The following is a 22,227-nucleotide window of genomic DNA, read 5'->3' as shown; positions in this document are numbered from 1 at the left end:
AAGCTTACTGGTTTCTTCAGCATCTTGTCTATGATGTCATTATGTGGAATGGACCAGTGGTTGGCATAGAAACAGGAGCAGGTGTGTGTGTGGGGGGGCACTTTGATATTCAACTCAGGGAGACATGTTCAGTTACATGGAAAACATTTTTTCAGATATCTCTTATGAATATGCCTGTTGATTAGGGATGACTATGGGTCATTTTTCAACTATATATATATTTTTTTACAGATCATATCGAAGCTGTTCTATGCGAACATTGAATTGGAGCAGAGTAATACAAATATTGGTAACTTAAGTGTAGGCTATCACTGAAAGGGAGGCAATTCCTAATATATACTATACATGTTTGCATGCGCGGTAAATATCATTTTAATTTAGAGTATGTAGACCTAATACAGCCAAAGCCTAGCATACATTAGTTCGTATTGAAACAAACATACCATCATTTTATGAATATAAATAGGCTACACGTCATGGTTGCTTGCTTTCACATGTAGGCTACACATGATTCGAATAGTGTGTGGGATGATGAGAGGGTGTGGTAGGCAACATCTAAACTAAATGGATGTTAATACTTTCAAAATGTTTGAAATACGGGTTAAGATAAATAATTCACTTGAGAACCACTATAGCACCAATAAGATAGACCGTGGCAAGGTGCATGAATGGTCTATTTATGCCGAGGACCAAAAATGTTCGATTGGGGGGAGGGGATCCACGATGCTACGTTTGGTACCCACCTCAGTGGGTACCTTCTTGGTTCTCGCTTCACGCTTCCTCTTCAGTCAGTTGGGTTTACGGGGAGCCTATCCACGTTTGAGCAGCAGCAGCAGCATCAAACGTACTGTCATCCTGTGGACACAATTCAAGCTGGGGATATAGTGAAAGCCAAATCATAATTACGGTGAGATGATGCTGTTACCTTTACTAAAATGAAACTCAACAAATTAGTTATAATTAGCCTACATAAGCCTAACGTTACCCCGTTGTTATCTGGATGTGCGTGTATCCCAAAAGATATTGCGCACGGGCCACGATTTAGGGTGTGAAAATCATCTTGCGTTTTATTGAAATGCAGCCTATCTATTTATGCGTCGATTCAGACTCAAATTGTGGATATTTCTTATTGCCTATTTAACATGACAGTATCCTGTCTAACATTATATCCACATCATCCCGCAGCCCTGCGTAAAAATGCAGTCACGACAATGCCATATCTCTTCAAATAATACGATTGGAACTGCGTTCGGTTTAAAAATATATATTTTTCCGAAAATAATATGTTGAATATTGAATTTAGATCAACAATTCTGCTAATTGCTTTAAGTCCGTTGTAAAAGACGCGCTGCTTTTGTTGTACTGAGTTAAATATTTAATTATTGGCTACCCCTAAATAAATTATATTACTAGCATACTATCTTAATTTTCGCAGTCGTATTGCCTTGTGTTTTGACAAATGTGTTATAATTTTGTAATTGTCCTTCACGAAGGCGATTCATCGTGATTGTGTTGGTGAGGGGGATGGTAAGGGGGGATTCCGTGTCGACTGAATGCCAACCGTCCGTAATGTTATTGGCAGACAATTTCTGATATAATAAACGTACATGTGTGACCTTGCAAAGATCTCAGATGGACAATCATATTGAGGTCGAATTAAAGCCGCGCTACTTTTGGCAAGCCAATACATGTGCATGCTTTGCCTCCATATGACGACCTTGTCTCAGATGGCGCCATTTGTTGCTAATGTTCAACGGGTGTACTATTTCCCTTAACAAATACATATTTCCTTGACCATTAAAATAATCATGCCTGCACAACATAATTAGCATATATAGTGCCTGTAGATTTAGATTTTTTGGCATGCAGAGGCGGCATGCCCAGTGGCACGTGTCCCCACAAGTTTGTAAAAAATATGATATTTTTTCTTATATTTTCTTCTCTGTAATACTACAAGCCACAGCAATTTTATGAAGTTGGCTTTAGCTAGCCCAGATAGGTTCCCAATCTCTCATAACTAGCTACCAAGAAGCCGTTGCAGGCTATATATATCAAGTTGGAGTAGCTAGCTTGTCTATCTATTTTAGCTGGTATGCCTGGTGGCAAGGTTGGTAGACTTTAGAAAAGCAAGAAATAACTAAATAAGACTCACATTCCTTTCAATCTTTTAACCAGGCCACCCAATGAACTTGTCAAGGGGACGTTGGACTGTTGGGACTGACAGTCACAGGGCCTCTGGTTCAGGTCATGGTCGGACTACCCCCTTGAATTTGTCACCTTCATGTGAGAAGTGGGATGGCACCCCAGTGCAGCCATTAGGAGTGTTCTATGGTGTGAGGGAATCGCTAGGGTAAAGTACTGGGACGCCAGGAAAGCGGGGTTTGCATTTTAGGACCAATATGTGTTAAAGTGAGTCTTGTCCCCATCTCTGACCCCACATGTGCAACCGTGTGGACGTTACTGACTAAAATATAGTATATCTGATGTGTATATTTACAGTGACAGTGTTTTTCTAAATAGATGGATGTGTTGTCATTGCGGTACCCAGTTTCATCCTCACTCTTGCTGCTTTTGGCAGGCACCTCTTAGGCTAATGGGTCACCCAGTGGCTCTTTAATCATGTTGTCTGCCACCCTGTTGTCAGGAAGGAATTCCCTGAAGAAGGCTCTCCTCTCTCTCTCAAGTTCTATCTCCCCTTTTCTCAATGTATCTCTTCCATTCTGTCTGTGCATTGTATCATGTCTCACTTCCTTTGCTTTCTTCCTCCCTCTCACTATCACTCTCGAGATGTTTCTCTCCCCTCCCATCTGCTCACAGTCTCGAACCTCCCAAAGCTTTGAAATCAATCTGATTCTCTGAACACAGTCTTGATGCAAAAAGTTAATCCTCTCACTCCTGTACTATTGTTTTCCCTTCGTATAATCCCAACACATGACATGAGAGGATTAATAATCCTCATTAACCATTTAAAGCAGGCACCGCTTTAAACACCCCAAAATGGCATTATAGGTAAAGAAGAGCATTAGAGCGTTAGAGCTTATCTCCAGTCCAGCTGTTTCAACAAAATACATATAGTTACTGGGTTTCAGCCTTGTACAATGGGCTTTTGGTATTTTGTTGTCAAGGAAAATGTGTCCATGTCCATAGATTGAGATAATAATGAATTGTAAAAAGCAGAAAGATAAAATGACAAGGACATACAGCCCATCCCCCTGGGAAGCCAGTTCAAAACATTGCATTTGAAGCGCAGTTACAATTTGACCAACCCATTTGATTCTGTAACAAATTTAAATTCTTGTATCAACACATCTGTTCATGTCTTACAAAATCCAATGCTATACTAATAAATGCTATATTTATTTGTTTCACAAATCACATTTAGAGAAAGAGACTATTGCACGTTTACCGCTGTGATAGGCAGACATACTGTAGATAAAAGGCTCCCAAATAATATTGTTATCGGTGATGTTGATTGTATCAAAATATTCCCACCTTCTCTAATGGTGGCCACTATTTTAAATCTGACTTTGGGGAACAGGAAACTGTATCTCAGCGTATGTACAGTGCATTCGCAAAGTATTCAGACCCCTTGATTTTTTCCACATTTTGTTACGTTACAGCCATATTCTAAAATGGATTCAATTGTTTTTTTTCCCTCATCAATCTACACACAATACCCCATAAAAACAGGTTTTTAGACATGTTTACAAACGTATTAAAAATACACACCTGAAATATTACATTTACATAAGTATTCAGACCCTGTATTCAGAACCTTTACTCAGTACTTTGCACCTTTGGCAGCGATTACAGCCTTGAGTCTTCTTGGGTATGACGCTACAAGCTCGGCACACCTGTATTTGGGGAGTTTCTCCCATTTTTCTCAAGCTCTTGTCAGGTTGGATGGGGAGCGTTGATGCGCAGCTATTTTCAGGTCTCTCCAGAGATGTTCGGTTGTGTTCAAGTCCGAGCTCTGGCTGGCCCACTAGAGGACATTCAGAGACTTGTCGCAATGCCGCTTCTGCGTTGCCTTGGCTATGGGCTTGGGGATGTTGTCCTGTTGGAAGGTGAACCTTCGCCCCTACCGCTGAATAACATCCCCACAGCATGATTCTGCCACCACCATGCTTCACCGAAGGGATGGTGCCAGGTTTCCTCCAGACGTGACACTTGGCATTCAGGCCAAAGAGTTCGATCTTGGTTTCATCAGACCAGAGAATCTTGTTTATCATGTTCTGAGTCCTTTAGGTGCCTTTTGTCAAACTCCAAGAGGGCTGTCATGTGCCTTTTACTGAGGAGTGAGGAGTGCCTTTCACTGAGGAGTGGCTTTTGTCTGGCCACTCTACCATAAAGGCCTAATTGGTGGAGTGCTGCAGAGATGGTTGTCCTTCTGGAAGGTTCTCCCATCTCCACAGAGGAATTCTGGAACTCTGTCAGAGTGACCATCGGGTTCTTGGTCAACTCCCTGACCAAGGTTCTTCTCCCCAGATTGCTCAGTTTGGCTGGGCTGCCAGCTCTAGGAAGTGTCTTGGTGGTTCCAAACTTCTTCCATTTAAGAATAATGGCGGCCACTTTGTTCTTTGGTATCTTCAATGCTGTAGACATTTTTTGGTACCCTTCCCCAGATCTGCTCTCGAGTGGCGCAGCTGTCTAAGGCACTGCATCTCAGTGGTAGAGGTGTCACTACAGACACCCTGGTAAGAATCCAGGCTGTATCACAACCGGCTGTGATTGGGAGTCCCATAGGGTGGCGCACAATTGGCTCAGTGTCGTCCAGTGTAGGCCGTCATTGTAAATAAGAATTTGTTGTTAACCGACTTTCCTAGTTAAATAAAGGTTTCTAAATCATGTCTCTGAGCTCTACAGACAATTCCTTAGACCTCATGGCTTGGTTTTTGCTCTGACATGCACTGTCAACTGTGGGACCTTATATAGACAGGTGTGTGCCTTTCCAAATCATGTCCGACCAATTTAATTTACCACAGTTGAACTCCAATCAAGTTGTAGAAACATCTCAAGGATGATCAATGGAAACAGGATGCACCTGAGCTCAATTTAGAGTTTAATAGCAAGGGTCTGAATACTTATGTAAATAAGATATTCATGTTTTTTTCATTTGAATACATTTGCAAACATTTATTTTAAAAAAATCATTTTCTCTTTGTCATTATGGAGAATTGTGTGTAGATTGATGAAAATATATATACACTACTGTTCAGAAGTTTGGGGTCACTTAGAAATGTTCTTGTTTTTGAAAGAAAAGCACATTTTTTGTCTATTAAAATAACATCAAATTGATCAGAAATACAGTGTAGACATTGTTAATGTTTTAAATGACTATTGTAGCTGGAAACTGCTGATTTTTAATGGAATATATCCACAGGCGTACAGAGGCCTCCTGTGTTCCAATGGCACGTTGTGTTAGCTAATCCAAGTTTATCATTTTAAAAGGCTAATTGATCAATAAAAAAACCTTTTGAAATTATGTTAGCACAGCTGAAAACAGTGAACAGGCGACCTCGGAATGCTGGCATTCTAGGCAGAGTTGCAAAGAAAAAGCCATATCTCAGACTGGCCAATAAAAATAAAAGATTAAGATGGGCAAAAGAACACAGACACTGGACAGAGGAACTCTGCCTAGAAGACCAGCATCCCGGAGTCACCTCTTCACTAAGTGTTATCCACATTTTACAGGCTTTTTACTTCCAGTATGGTCGATTCTGCATCTTAACATGTGAGAAAGGCCATTTTCAAATAAAGCAGTATAAGTCAAAAGCAACATTGTTTGTGCATTGCAATAATACACACTTGGATTCATACTCTTAATTTATATTATTTCAAATGTCCTTTCCATATGTTTGAAAAAATATTGCTTTTGACTTATCCATGAATCCACAGTCCACTAGGAATTGCTGCTACCCTTCTCAGTATGTCCCTGCTATAGTTTCCCTGGTGTTGAGTGGTTATCAGATGGACACCAGACACAATATGTCAACAGGAGAACAGTAAGCCATTCCTAATCAGTTCAGAGAGTGCAAATTGAGATAAGATGCTGCTTGGCAACTGCTTAGAAATACTCTCCCCTAGCAACAGTAACAGGCGTACTCATTTATTGAGCATTATAGAGATGGAATGGTACTTAAAGGGGCAATCTGGGATTCGCAAAACAACAAATTGCAACCCACCACTTGTTTTGATAAAGAGCTGAGGGATGGAGCTATGGATGCAAGGACTCCATTCGATCACAATTATGGTTTCAAACATGTTTTAAACTATACGGTATTTGTTTACAATTATATTGACCCCTACCCTGATTCTGAAGTATGGTCCATGTGACTGACAATGTGTTTGCGCTTTCCCTCTGTATAGGAGCTGTCCATCACAAAGCGGGCCCTGTGATCCAATTCAGCTCAACTCTCCGCCACCCTGTTGAGGGTAAACTGGAACGCTACCTGACAGAAACACTCCCCAGAGATTCCTGAGTTCACAACCTACTTTTCAGGTGATAAACCCCTGCCTTTGAGATTCCTCAACACTTCAATAATGGAGGACGGCTATCAGAACAAGACAGCCTTTATAAAGGGCGCCAAAGACATTGCCAAAGAGGTCAAGCGCCAGGCGGCCAAGAAAGTGGGCCGCGGTGTGGACAAGATGACCGACGAGTACAGCAAACGCTCCTACGCCCGCTTTGAGGAAAACGACGACGACGACTACCCTGTAGTGCCTGGGGGGCAGGACGGTGGTTACTACCGGGGCGACAGCCAGGCAGCCAATGACGAGGAAGGTGGCCACAGCGACTCCACAGAAGGTCACGACGAAGACGACGAGATCTACGAGGGCGAGTACCAGGGCATTCCCCGCGCTGACTCGAGCAAGGCTGCTGACGGCCTAGCAGGGGGAGATGGGCAGCAGTTCAGGGACATGGCACAGTTTGAGGGGGAACGGCGGAAGGACCAAGAAGAGCTAGCCCAGCAGTACGAGACCATCCTGCAGGAGTGTGGCCATGGGAAGTTCCAGTGGACCCTCTACTTTGTGCTGGGGCTGGCGCTCATGGCAGACGGTGTGGAGATTTTCGTAGTGGGCTTTGTGCTCCCCAGCGCCGAGAAAGATATGTGTCTGTCAGAGGAAAGCAAGGGCATGTTGGGTAAGTGTGACCCTTAAACCTTTTTTTGGAGCGTGTTGAAGACTGTATTTCTCTGATCGAGTGTCATATGTGGGGGGATTTATCGGTCCCAATGCAAATTCAATCAAGCCCTGTCGTTCTGCGGTAAAGCATGCTCTGCAGCTTGCTTTGATCTTGTCTCTCGTACACGTCTGTCTGTCTCCTGACACGTTCCTTCCTCTTCCGCTGACAGAGAGTTCATTCTCACATAAAAGGGAAAACCATCTATAAATAGCCTCCTCCATCCCACACCTCCCCCTTTCACTGCCCTTGAGCTTTGTGTGTGTGTGTGTGTATCTGCCTGTTTGTGTGTCTGTGAGTGTATGACGGTGTGTGTGTGTGTGTGTATCTGCCTGTTTGTGTGTCTGTGAGTGTATGACGGTGTCTGCCCACACACACCTAACCGCAGGTTTACACAATGCAATTGGCAGATAGCACAAATGCAAATCTTTTTTTTTGGGGGGGGGGGGGGGTGGTATGTTGCAAGACAGTCATTTATGTGAGTCTCAAAATGTGAGGGATTTACCGTAGAACTTGGAACCCAAACCAATCAGATTAGCATTCTTGCATCGTTATTTTGTTCATTGATTGCACCCAAATTGGCCGTTTTAATATGTAGGATTCATATAATATAAACGTTTGACCGTTTATTTTGATTCCTCATGTCTAACTCATTGTTAGAAAAAGTTAGGTACTATATTTATTCAATATTATATGAATCCTATACATTTCAATGGCAATTTGGGTGCAATCAATTAGCATAACTTCAAAGAGGTCAAATGATATTTCAACAAAATAATGTTGCAGGAATGCTAATTTTATCTGTTTCTAACAACATAAACGATTTCGGAACAATCTGAGATGGGTGGGTGTCGAAATCCTCTTGTGCTTTTTGAGGTGAAACGACCCACGTGTTGTGCCCAAGGTTAGCAAATAAAGCAGCTGTATGCACAGGTCTGATTGAAGCATGAATCTCTCTCATTGTCTCTCTCCGTCCTCTGCAGGTCTGATTGTTTATCTGGGAATGATGGTCGGGGCATTCGTGTGGGGTGGGCTCGCTGACCGGATCGGCCGACGGCAGTCCCTTCTCATCTGTCTCTCCATCAACAGTGTCTTCTCCTTCTTCTCCTCCTTTGTTCAGGGCTACAGCACCTTTCTCTTATGCAGACTACTTTCTGGTGTTGGGTAAGATTCTGAAAACTGACGGATGGTGAATGAGTGGCAAACAGATGCAGGTGGGCTTAAGAGCTTTTTAATATTGTTGCAGTGCCTTCAGAAAGTATTCACACCCCTTGACTTTTTCCACATTTTGCTGTGTTACAGTCTGAACTGAAAATGGATTCAATTGAACTTTTTTGTCATCGGCCTACACACACTAGCCCATCATGTCAAAGTGGAACAATGTTTTGGGAATTTTTTACAAATGAATAAAAAATGAAAATCTGAAATGTCTTGAAATGAAATGTATTCAACCCCTTTGTTATTGCAAGCCTAAATAAGTTCAGGAGTAAACATTTTCTTAACAAGTCACATAATAAGTTGCATGGACTCACTCTGTGTGCAATAATAGGGTTTAATTTACATTTACATTTAAGTCATTTAGCAGACGCTCTTATCCAGAGCGACTTACAAATTGGTGCATTCACCTTAAGACATCCAGTGGAACAGCCACTTTACAATAGTGCATCTAAATCTTTTAAGGGGGGGGAGGGTGAGAAGGATTACTTTATCCTATCCTAGGTATTCCTGAAAGAGGTGGGGTTTCAGGTGTCTCCGGAAGGTGGTGATTGACTCCGCTGTCCTGGCGTCGTGAGGGAGTTTGTTCCACCATTGGGGGGCCAGAGCAGCGAACAGTTTTGACTGGGCTGCGCGGGAACTGTACTTCCTCAGTGGTAGGGAGGCGAGCAGGCCAGAGGTGGATGAACGCAGTGCCCTTGTTTGGGTGTAGGGCCTGATCAGAGCCTGGAGGTACTGAGGTGCCGTTCCCCTTACAGCTCCGTTTAATAGTATTTATAAATGACTACCTCATATCTGTACCCCGCACATACAATTATCTGTAAGGTCCTTCAGTCGAGCAGTGAATTTCCAGCACAAATTCAACCACAAAGACCAGGGAGGTTTTCCAATGACTCGCAAAGAAGGGCACCTAAATGAAAGAGTGAAAATAAGGAAGCCTGTATAGATTATTTTCTTTCAAAACATGCATCCTGTTTGCATTAAGGCATTAATGTAAAACTGCAAAAAATGTGGCAAAGAAATTACCTTTCTGTCCTGAATACAAAGCATTATGTTTGGGTCAAATCCAACACAACACATCACTGAGTACCACTCTTCATATTTTCAAGCATTGTGGTGGCTGCATCATGTTATTGGAATGCTTGTTATTTAGGATAAAGATAAACCGAATAGAGCTATTTACAGGCAAAATCCTAGAGGAAAACCTACTTCGGTTTGCTTTCCTACAGACACTGTGAGACAAATTCACCTTTTTAGCAGGACAACCTAAAACACAAGGCCAAATATACAGTGGAGTTGCTTAACAAGATGAATGAATGAATCTCCTCCCAGAGCGCTAAGAACCTTGGCGTGATCCTGGACAACACCCTGTCGTTCTCAACTAACATCAAGGCGGTGGCCCGTTCTTGTAGGTTCATGCTCTACAACATCCGCAGAGTACGACCCTGCCTCACACAGGAAGCGGCGCAGGTCCTAATCCAGGCACTTGTCATCTCCCGTCTGGATTACTGCAACTCGCTGTTGGCTGGGCTCCCTGCCTGTGCCATTAAACCCCTACAACTCATCCAGAACGCCGCAGCCCGTCTGGTGTTCAACCTTCCCAAGTTCTCTCACGTCACCCCGCTCCTCCGCTCTCTCCACTGGCTTCCAGTTGAAGCTCGCATCCGCTACAAGACCATGGTGCTTGCCTACGGAGCTGTGAGGGGAACGGCACCTCAGTACCTCCAGGCTCTGATCAGGCCCTACACCCAAACAAGGGCACTGCGTTCATCCACCTCTGGCCTGCTCGCCTCCCTACCACTGAGGAAGTACAGTTCCCGCGCAGCCCAGTCAAAACTGTTCGCTGCTCTGGCCCCCCAATGGTGGAACAAACTCCCTCACGACGCCAGGACAGCGGAGTCAATCACCACCTTCCGGAGACACCTGAAACCCCACCTCTTTCAGGAATACCTAGGATAGGATAAAGTAATCCTTCTCACCCCCCTTAAAAGATTTAGATGCACTATTGTAAAGTGGCTGTTCCACTGGATGTCTTAAGGTGAACGCACCAATTTGTAAGTCGCTCTGGATAAGAGCGTCTGCTAAATGACTTAAATGTAAATGTAAATGAATATTCCTGAGTAATCTAGTTACAGTTTCGTCTTGAAAATCTATGGCAGTACATGAAAATGGCTGTCTAGCAGTGATCAACAACCAACTTGACAGAGCTTGAAGAATTGTAAAATGAGTAATGTGCAAATATTTTACAATCCAGGTTTGCAAAGCTCTTAGATACTTACCCAGAAAGACTATGAGCTGTAATCACTGCCAAAGGTGATTCTAACATGTATCGACTCAGGGGTGTGAATACTTATGTAAATGAGATATTTTGTATTTAATTTTCCCCAAATTTGGAAAAATGTCTAAAACATGTTTTCACTTTGTCATTATAGGGTACTGTGTGTTGATGGTTGAGAAAAAATATATATTTGAATTCAGGCTGCAACACAACAAAATGTGGAATAATTCAAGGGGTATGAATACTTTCTGAAGGCACTGTTAATAATTAGGGGAGTTAGATTTTCTTGTCTTTAATGCTAAGAATGACCTTTCATCCCAATAGCACCATCTCGGAAGCTTTGTTGCACTCCTACCAACAAATATGATCTTCAAGTTTGATTTAATTTAACCTCCAGTGGTTTGTTTCTCTATACTAATCCTTTCAGGATCGGTGGTTCCATCCCCATTGTGTTCTCCTACTACTCAGAGTTTCTGGCCCAGGAGAAACGTGGGGAGCACCTCAGTTGGCTCTGCATGTTCTGGATGATTGGTGGCATCTATGCCTCAGCTATGGCATGGGCCATCATCCCACACTATGGTGAGTAGCCTATGGCGGGAATTCAATCATCACGGATGTGGCCCCAAAAGCCCTCAAAGTGCCTTACCACAAAGTTGTATCTAGTGATTACGCAGGGATACAGTTTGTGCTTCGTCCCATTTCTCTCTCTCTGCTTCCTCTCCTCCCAGGCTGGAGTTTCCAGATGGGCTCTGCGTACCAGTTCCACAGCTGGCGTGTGTTCGTCCTGGTGTGTGCATTTCCCTCTGTTGCGGCTATTGCTTCTCTCACCACCATGCCAGAAAGCCCTCGCTTCTTCTTAGAGGTAAGCAAGGGTCGCTTTCTCACAAGTCCATATAGAAGCAGTTTACCCCAAATCCAATTCTGACCTCAATAATTTGATCCCTAATATATCATTACCTGAGATGGCTATTGAACAGCAGTAAAAATAGGCAGATCATACCTTTAAAGGCACAATCTGGGATATTGTTAATTTAGTATTTTCAATTCTTCAGATTTACAGTGCATTCGGAAGGTATTCAGACCCCTTTTCTTTATTCAGACTGTTTCCACATTTTGTTACCCTACAGCCTTATTCTAAAATGTATTCAATAAAAAATGTTCCTCATCAATCTACACACAATACCCCATAATGACAAAGCAAAAACAGGTTTATAGACATTTTTGCAAATGTATTAAAAATTAAAAATAAACAGAAATACCTTATTTACATGAGTATTCAGACCCTTTTCTATGAGACTCGAAATTGAGATCAGGTGCATCCTATTTCCATTGATCATCCTTGAGATGTTTCTACATCTTGATTGGCGTCCATCTGTGGTAAATTCAATTGATTGGATATGATTTGGAAAGGGGCACACAGCTGTCTATATAAGGTCCCACAGTTGGCAGAGCATGTCAAAGCAAACACCAAGCCATGAAGTTCAAAGAATTCTTCCTAGAGAGCCGAGACAGGATTGTGTCGAGGCCTACATACAATAGTCCATAATGTCAAAGTGTAATTATGTTTTTAGAATTTTTTACAAAATAATACAAAATGAAAAGCTGAAATGTCTTGCGTCAATAAGTATTCAGACCCTTTTTTGTTGCAAGCCTAAATAAGTTCAGGAGTAAATATTTTCTTAACAAGTCACATAATAAGTTGCATGGAATCAATCTGTGTACAATAATAGTTTAGCATGATTTTTCAATGACTACTTCATCTCTGTACACCACACATACAATTATCTGTAAGGTCCCTCTGTCGAACAGTGAATTTCAAACACAGATTTAACAACAAATACCAGGGAGGTTTTCCAATAACTCACAAAGGGCACCTATTGGTAGCTGGGGGGGGGGGCATACGTTTAATATCTCTTTGAGCATGGTAAAGTTATGAATTACACTTTGGATGTAATCAATACACCCTGTCACTACAAAGATACAGGTGTCCTTCCTAACTCAGTTGCCAAAGAGTTAGATAACCGCTCAGGAATTTCACCATGAGACCAATCAATGGTGACTTTAAAACAGTTACAGAGTTTAATGGCTGTGATAGGAGAAAACTGAGGATGGATCAACAACATTGTAGCTACTCCTCAATACTAACCTAAATGAAAGAGTGAAAATAAGGAAGCCTGTATAGATTATTTTCTTTCAAAACATTAAGGTAAAACTGCAAAAAATGTGGCAAAAAAATTTACTTTCTTTCCTGAATACAAAGCGTTATGTTTGGGGCAAATCCAACACAACGCGTCACTAAGTACCACTTCATATTTTCAAGCATTGTGGTGGCTGCGTCATGTTATTGGAATGCTTGTTATTTAGGATAAAGATAAACCGAATAGAGCTATTTACAGGCAAAATCCTAGAGGAAAACCTGCTTCAGTTTGCTTTCCTACAGACACTGTGAGACAAATTCACCTTTCAGCAGGACAACCTAAAACACAAGGCCAAATATACAGTGGAGTTGCTTACCAAGATGACATTGAATAAGTATGATGATCCTGAGTGATCTAGTTACAGTTTCGTCTTGAAAATCTATGGCAGTACTTGAGCTTGAATAAACAGAGGAGCTCTAGAGTTTCTCTGTGGAGATGGGAGAAGGAGTGGCTTCGGGACAAGTGTCTGAATGTCCTTGAGTGGCCCAGCCAGAACCTGGACTTGGGCCCAATCGAACATCTCTGGAGAGACCTGAAAATAACTGTGCAGCGATGCTCCCCATCCAACCTGACAGAGCTTAAGGATCTGCAGAGAAGAATGGGAGAAACTCCCCAAATACAGGTGTACCAAGCTTGTAGCGTCATACCCAAGAAGACTCAAGGCTGTAATCACTGCCAAAGGTGCTTCAAAAAAGTACTGAGTAAAGGGTCTGAACGGTTACGTAAATTTGAATTATTGTACATTTGTTTTGCAAACATTTCTGTAAACCTGTTTTTGCTTAGTCATTATGGGGTATTATTTGTAGATTGATGAGGGAAAAAAACGATGGAATCCATTTTAGAATAAGGTAACAAAATGTGGAAAAGTCAAGAGGTCTGAATACTTTGTGAATGCACTGTCCACATTGATTTTTGAGCTTCGCACTACTTACTCTACTAGCATAACCCAAAATATAAGGTTTTATTCCAAATTCATGGAAATTATATTAAGGCACATTACAGTAAACCCTTAGATACTTCACACAGACATGATGTTTCACAATACTCGTGATGTGTTTCAACTGTGCGTGTTTTTGATGAACTATGCGATCATTTCCCAACAGAACGGCAAACACGACGAAGGCTGGATGATTCTGAAACAAGTTCACGACACCAACATGAGAGCAAAGGGACACCCAGAGAAGGTGTTTTCTGTGAGTATGTCTGAGACAAATATGTAAAGCCTTTGAATTGAAAGGTTCTTCTGCAGAAAGGGTTCATGAAGTTGTATTGTCCTGTCCTAGCTGTTTATTTCTGTGTAACCTCATCCCCAGGCTGGACGTATGTGATGAGACTATTACTTGTTTACTGATATGCTAGACCTACTATTTTTTGGTACATTTTTTTACCACTCCAAATGGGAATTTCCCTCACAGGAAAAGGGAGTTGTTCTAATCTAATCTGACCTCATGTATACCATGTACTGCATACAGATGAGTTGAACATGGAAGGTTTTGTTTCCCCAGGTCACCACCATCAAGACTGTAAAGCAGATGGATGAGCTGGTGGACATGGGTGGAGACATATCAACTTTGCGACGCTATAAATTGAAGCTGACCAGCCTATTCCACCAGGTAAGTGTCATGTTTAAGATCCTATACAGGTATGAAAATATGATGGTTTTATGTGTATATATTTTATATTTCACATAGTATATGTTCATTTACTGTATGAGACTGCATAGATTATGTACGCCACTCAGCAGGTGTTTTATCCGAAACGACCAAAGCCCAATTTATGCTAAGTGGGTTTTATAGTGTGTGTTTTGTGTTTTTAAACCGACTCAGCTGTAAAAACCTAGGTGCATATCTTAGTACTTTTCTGTGGGTTGCTATAGGTGCGGAGTAACTTCTTGGCCATCTTCAATCCAGAGTACAGAAGGACCACCTTCATGATGATGGCTGTCTGGTTTACCATGTCGTTCAGGTAGCAGAACCAGGGCCATGACCTTAGTTGTTATCAGCGGCCTGTGCACAAACCGGTTATTTTCTGATCAATCAGAAAGCTCAAGAAATGTTTTATCATATCAAATCTAAAAAGGTTCTAAAAGATCATGTCTCCTGCCATCTTAACAGGCCGGCCATTGAGGTTCATACTTATCTCAACTGATTTCAACATAGTGAAAAATGAAGAAACGTAATCATGTTTATTTGGTTGAACCACTTTTGTATTTTACTTCTCCCCCAGCTACTATGGGCTGACAGTGTGGTTCCCTGACATGATCAAGTACATCCAGAAGCAGGAATATGCCTCGCGCACCAAGTTCTTCACCAAGGAGCGAGTGGAGCATGTCACTTTTAACTTCACCTTGGAGAACCAGGTGCACCGCCAAGGACAGTACTTCAATGACAAGTCAGTCCTCATGATATTACACAGAACTTTGTGAATTTGCAATATGCCTTTCTGTATCTAATCAGGAATGGTTAACTGTGCTGGCCTTAATTTCACAACTATGCAATGGACACTCATTTGTAGTCGACTCTAATACAGCTGGGCCGTTAAATTCAAGGTCTTTCTAACTTTACCATTGTCCGCAAGGTTCATGAACCTTAAGATGAAGTCCATGGTGTTTGAGGACTCAGTGTTCGAGGAGTGCTACTTCGAGGACATCACCTCGAGCAGAAGCTTCTTCAGAAACTGCACCTTTATCGCAACTCTCTTTTACAATACAGGTACAAGTCTCTCCCAAAACAAGAAGCATAAAACGATATAGAGTAGAGCTTAGAATATTGCCTAGCATTGAACTGGGCAGTATCCTACCCTTGGCCCCTTCTTGACACCTCTCTTGCTTTCAATTCTCTTGTCAGACTTGTTCCAGAACAGAATCATCAACAGCAAACTTGTAAACAGCACCTTCCTACACAACAAGGAAGGCTGTCTGTTGGACTTCACTGATGACAACAACGCCTACATGATCTACTTTGTCAGTTTCCTGGGCACATTGGCCGTGTTGCCCGGCAACATTGTGTCAGCCTTGCTGATGGACAAAATTGGACGTCTGAGGATGTTGGGTATGTCACGCCTTCCTTAATGTGTTTTTAATGCTTTATACAACATTCAAAGAAAAGGTGCTTCTTGTGAGATTATACATCTGATGATACATGAACCATGCAGGCTTTACTATACCACAGTATTTCATGATTAGCCTACTACAGAAAGAGCCCTTATCTTTGATTTTTTTTTCTCTCTCTCTTTCTCTTCGCCCTCAATCTCTTTTCCTACACAGCGGGATCAAGTGTCATATCTTGTGTCAGCTGTTTCTTCCTGTCATTCGGCAGTACCGAGTCGGGAATGATCGCCCTCTTATGTCTCTTCGGCGGCATCAGCATAGCTTCCTGGAATGCCCTGGATGTGTTGACTGTGGAACTGTACCCCTCGGATAAAAGGCAAGCGCACCTACCTCACATTTTTTTAAGTGTTACAGCTCCTTCTTGCACAGCGAATAAAGGGGTATTTTATGCAGTTGGATTTATTGAAAACATATTTAAGTTTTCATGTTAAGTTCTGAGAAGTTACTCTGCCAACTTCCATTATCTTCTCTTTTTTAGGACAACTGCATTTGGCTTCTTAAATGCCCTTTGCAAGCTGGCTGCTGTCCTCGGCATAAGCATCTTCCAGTCCTTCGTAGGCATCACCAAGGCTGTGCCTATCTTGTTCGCTGCGGGCGCACTCGCAGCCGGCAGTTTCCTGGCTCTAAAGCTGCCTGAAACACGGGGCCAGGTTCTGCAGTAGCACAATTCACCACCAGAAGGCAGAAGAGTGTAGCTGCAGTGGCCACATTGCAACCAGGGCCCGACCAACCATACAATCTCAGCCCATTAAACACCAAAAAAACTGACTGTCATCAACAGTATCACAACAGTCCCAGATTACTGAGGGAAAAAAATGAGGATAGCATCATACTTCAAATGCTGATGTAACCCATTTAGCCTGCACAGACTAGCTGACATCTTCACCACAGCGTAAAATAGCACATTGGGTTTTCTTTCTAAGAGATCCTACAGGTTAGACGGAATGAAATCCTGCCAACACAGATAGAACTTTATAACCCACTGCCAAAGGATGCAAAGATACTGCTTGATAGCTGCAATGCTTAATGGGGATAAATTGATCATAGATACTTCCCAACAAAAGAGATCAAACATCTATACACCCTCAATTCATCCTAGCATCCATAGCTGACCATCATGCCATTCAAAAAGGTTACAGACGCCCTCCAATAGATTGCTTTCACTGTAACTTAGCTTCCTGCTGAAAAAGCGGAGCTCAAATGAATACTTGAATATTAAATGGATGTTTTTCAGCTCTGGCTGATTATAATAGTGGTGAATCATACTTCAAAGCTTCTTGTCCTTTGTAATCTGAATGGACTTGATGAGTGAAAGCCGTATGATAGAAGCCCATTGGTTGATCAGCCTATTGCTTGCATCTTATATCCTCTGTCCTTTAGGATCTGTGGGGAAGAAAGGACAGGATCATTGTCATTTAAATCTCTTATTGGCTTCCTCTGAAAGAGAATATTACAAACAATATTTCCCTTACCGGGTGACATGCACCAAGCTCCCTGCTTCAAAATAATGATATATATTATTTGTTCAAACTTGGCATTGATACTAGTTATTTTATCATATAGACAACAGACTACATGTGTGTTGAAGGTATATTGTAAGCATTGAAATAATGACATGACCAATAACTGGTCAATATTTGAGTTTATTTATTGATGGCAATTTGACGGGATCGTTTTTAGTTTTATATTTGTATTTATTATGGATCCCCATGCACACTAAACAATTACTGTATTTGTTGTCCTGCATCAGATTTACTTCAAGCAGTGAAATACTGCATATGTCTAAATCATTTTATGTTGTGTATGTATGAGGGAGATGGAGAAAGAGTTACATCATATGTATCCTGTATGGTTTTGTAATTGGTTCTATGAGACCTCTGGGGCACTCATTCATGTACATTGATCTACATTGATAAAGTTCATCATTAGGCTCCTGTAAAGATATTGGAACGCCAGAAAAAGACGAGTAAATACGATGACAACCTATTTAACACATCAGTGGAGATATCTGTTCATTTTTGAAAATCTCTGATATTTTTACTTTAAAATAACGAATACATCAATGAGCCCAGGATTACAACTCATGTTTCCTGCTTATCACATAGTGGTCTTATGCTCTCTGCATCAGCATTCCATTTAGCTAAGGCCAACATGTGCCCCGCTCTCTGTTGTCTATCACGGCATACAGAACATTATACCTAGGAGGACCGAAGTCGGCCTGTTCAGTCGCCAAGCAATGCAGGATTAATGAAGCACAAGTGAATCCATATACACTGTTACGAAGCACATAATCCTTCAGTCATACGGCTCATGTGAATATAGCAACTAGTCACTCACAGATTCATTTGAAGGGCTCAATTAAATGCAAACTGTATTTTTTCCCCCACCGTAATATAAACACTATTTTCCCTGTGATAAGAAATGTACAAATGTACTTATTCAGAGCGACTTACAATGTACAATTTATTGTCCCCCCCAAAAAAAAAAAAAAAAAAAAAATCCCTTCAGCATGTACGTTGGCAAGGCAGGCTTGGTTGAATCTGGTCCTTTGTTGATTATTATGTGCTTACTTGTCACCATGTCCACGCCATCCCTTTTCATCTTTGTGTCACAAGTGTGGTGACAATCAGTGAGAGAGCTGATCTCTCCATTGCTCAGCTGTAGTGTGAGTGGTGATATCTGACTGCAGGGAGATTGGGCCTGTGGGATTTCTCTGTTGCTGTGTGCTTGGTACAAGAGCAGTGTCTGATGTGGTACTGGAATTATTTCTTCAAATCGGATCTCTTTAGTGTTGCGTATGTCTGTATGTGACATCTATTGTTATTTGTGTGTGCACATAACTGACACATTTGTTCTAGACCTTAGTGTGTTTGAGTGAGTTTGCGAAAGATAGGTGTAAAACAATGTGTGTGGATTGAATTTGTGATCTCTGTTGTGCTCTCTTTGTGTGAGTGCGTGCATGTGTGAGTGTGTGTGCCAAATAGTTTTCTACTTCTGTTGTTCTGGTGTTTTCATCCCTAAGAACGAGCACAGGTCAATAGGGGCCATTATAACATATCTATGAACTAAAAGACTAATGCAATAGATATCTAGATCAATGTGATGTTCTTTATAGTTGTCAGCCTTGGGCGCTCTTTTGCTGATTAGGCCTCCGCCAAACAAATGTTTTCCTCTGAAAAGCGGTATTTTGTCTCTGTGATTGCCTGGCAGGTTGCATGGTAATCATGAGAAAAGCACATGACATTTGTACAAAGCAAATTCAAATGACGTGTGTTACCATTTGCAGAGTGGTTTTGGGGGAGTGTCAAAATCCCAGCCATTATCCCATTAGATACGTGTAGTTTCAGGATAAGAATCTGGACTCTAGTTTTAGACCCATCAACCTTTCAACTTTTCTCTGTTCATATCTCTCTAAGATCAGAGGTCCCTGTGGCAGGCTTGTCAAAGTAGCCTTCCCAATAAGCAGGATGTTAAGCATGCTTGTGGTGTCTGATCTCTCTGGCTGTTCGTATGCCTGGTCTGTTTGTCCAAAGCAGGAGCTGCTTTTGTATTGCTGTCGTATGGTGACACTTTGGGTCTTTATGTACAGTATCAGTTCTACGACCGCTTTTGGTCAGAGTGGGATGACTTGGTGCAAGTTTTGTCTGTGTTTTTTTAAAGTATGCCGTTGTTGGTAAGTCTTTGGTGATCCTGTTAAATAGTTGTACTTCTCTCTGCTTTCAGTGGGGGTTAAAGTTCAAGGAGAAAAGAAATCAAAGCAATAAAAGGGATATCTTTCGCCCTTTCCTAGTGAAGAGGCACAAGCATAGATGGGTTTCCAAAAGTAAGTATTTCAAAATGGCCACCATGTTCTCGTCAAAAGAGCGCCCTCAGTAAATTAAAGCTCATGTCCACTTAGATGAAACTGCCGTTTTTTAATGTGACTTAAAAATCAACGTGCTATCATTGTACTGTGTGTAGAAACTGTAGACGTTTGTACGTATGAGTATAAAATATGTGGACAAAAAAAAAGATCAAGGAAAACACTTTGACAAGACTGTCAACATGACGGAACACTATTGTATGTTGTCTTTGTTTTGTAAATGACAATTAAGAAAAAACATGAATAAATTCTTCAGTAATCACTCCCATGGGATGTTGAGAATATTTTACAGTGATGCTGACCAGGTGCTGGATGTATTTATTTTATGTGAGAATTGTTACTTATGGGATTCAAATTTGTGGGCCATTTGTCTATCCAGTTCTATGAAGAAAATAATAAACTACTATGGACATAAAAACAAAGTCCTTTCCCTGTTTTGTGATAAGGAAATTGTGTACGTGTGTGTGTGTGTCGCCGTAGGAATCAACCATGCTGAATGCTGCTCTAAAATGTGTAACAAACACAAGTCCTCTTACACATCACTGTACCTTCTATCAGTTAGCAGGATGGCCATCCTTAACTGTAAGGCCACAGACTCACTGTTATATGTTCGTCTAGAAGGCCATTTTAGGTTCCGCTGCCAAAATATCGAAGCGCTTAACGTACCCAAGATCAATGAACTGTATTTTATATATTGTTCCCAACACAGTGCTTTTAGCTGTGCTGCCCCATCATATTGTTTTGTAGAAGGGTTTACAACTCGGATCATTTTATTCTGATTGATGATTTTAAATCCCAGATTGGAGGGATGTGCTGACCACAGATTGTACATGTTTTTAAACCTGCTCTCGTATGCACTTTGCACTGTTTTAACTTCCATTCATTGTTATTTTCAGGTTGTGTTGTGTCTCATATGTAACTAACTATAAGTGTGCTGCTTGCTTGGGCTCGTATGAAAATGAGAATCTCAATGTGACATTTCTGCATAAATAAATGATTATTCGTAATATTATTTTTAACACATTCTTGTCATCGTGAAATGTTTACACTGCGTAATTTTGAATGAAATCGGACGCGTTCTCTGCAGCAATAATCACTCACATGTTGAGAACTACTGTGCAACATGCAGGGACAAGGATTATATTCATAGAATTTGGTATAATACTGAATCTACGATTACAGAATTATTCAACAGAAAAACAAACAACCAGTACACAGTACTGTATGTCCTGAGAAAATGAGTCATTAACTTGTGAACCAATATGTGTTTTCATATCCCATTAACTATGTCCAGTTGGTGCTCCCCTCCCCTTTCATAATCACCCCCTAGCTAATTGAGGGTCTTCATAAATAATAATATAACATTTCCTGCTCCCTCTGGTCCCTCTTGTATGCATTGGTAAAAAGCTGTTGATAGTGGTGCAGGATGTTGCAATAGTTGTATAGACTGAGCCAGGCCTTGAGCTAGTCTGAGTCATGAGGACTGAGGCCAGTGTTGACATTATGATGATAGAGGGTTATTAGCTGCGCGTTATGAGGGAGGAGAGAAGAAGAGAGGCTGAGTTTTGTCCGGATGTTCAGCCTTATTGTGACAATGACAACACACAGCATATCAGAGGTTCTTTTACTCCTCCTCATCTCTCTCTGTGGCACACGCGCACGCGCGCACACACACACACTATTTGCCTCTCTCTTTCTCTCCCTGTTCTGAGTGCAGCTCCCCCTCACATGGGGCTCCCGAGTGGAGCTGCAGTCTAAGGCACTGAATCTCAGTGCAAGAGGCGTCACTACAGTCCCTGGTTTGAATCCAAACTCTATCACATCCGGCCGTGATTGGGAGTCCCATAGGGCGGCACAAAATGGCCCTGCGCTGGCCGGGGTAGGCTGTCATTGTAAATAAGAATTTGTTTTTAACTGACTTGCCTAGTTAAATAAAGGTCAAATAAATAAATATATATATATATATATTTGACTGTGGCTAAGGGTTCAATCCCAGCTCCTAGCTGTGTGATTGGTACATTCTTAGCTCCTAGCTGTGTGCTTGGTACATTCCCAGCTCCTAGCTGTGTGATTGGTACATTCTTAGCTCCTAGCTGTGTGATTGGTACATTCCTAGCTCCTAGCTGTGTGCTTGGTACATTCCTAGCTCCTAGCTGTGTGATTGGTACATTCTTAGCTCCTAGCTGTGTGATTGGTACATTCCTAGCTGTGTGATTGGTACATTCCTATCTGTGTGATTGGTACATTCTTAGCTCCTAGCTGTGTGATTGGTACATTCCCAGCTCCTAGCTGTGTGATTGGTACATTCCCAGCTCCTAGCCGTGTGATTGGTACATTCCTAGCTCCTAGCTGTGTGATTGGTACATTCCTAGCTCCTAGCTG

At 41.7% G+C, this 22,227-nt stretch overlaps 1 protein-coding gene across 1 annotated transcript; it reads left to right on the top strand.

Annotated features, from left to right (window-relative positions):
* The first annotated feature begins 787 nt into the window (after window positions 1-787).
* On the top strand, window positions 788-20,866 carry LOC115131498 (synaptic vesicle glycoprotein 2A-like). The gene is made up of 13 exons (XM_029663265.2): window positions 788-907; window positions 6,370-7,144; window positions 8,167-8,347; window positions 11,104-11,255; window positions 11,405-11,538; window positions 13,978-14,067; window positions 14,380-14,487; window positions 14,751-14,839; window positions 15,101-15,265; window positions 15,452-15,585; window positions 15,721-15,924; window positions 16,140-16,299; window positions 16,462-20,866. The coding sequence occupies exons 2-13, from the start codon at window positions 6,544-6,546 to the stop codon at window positions 16,643-16,645; spliced, it is 2,202 nt and encodes a 733-aa protein (XP_029519125.1). The 5' UTR covers window positions 788-907; window positions 6,370-6,543; the 3' UTR covers window positions 16,646-20,866.
* The last annotated feature ends 1,361 nt before the right edge of the window (window positions 20,867-22,227 follow it).

The sequence above is a fragment of the Oncorhynchus nerka genome, linkage group LG7 (genome assembly GCF_034236695.1).
Source record: "Oncorhynchus nerka isolate Pitt River linkage group LG7, Oner_Uvic_2.0, whole genome shotgun sequence".
NCBI classification, from domain to species: Eukaryota; Metazoa; Chordata; class Actinopteri; order Salmoniformes; family Salmonidae; genus Oncorhynchus; species Oncorhynchus nerka.
The sequence above is the reverse complement of the archived record's forward strand: the minus strand, read 5'-3'. Positions and strand labels throughout refer to the sequence as shown.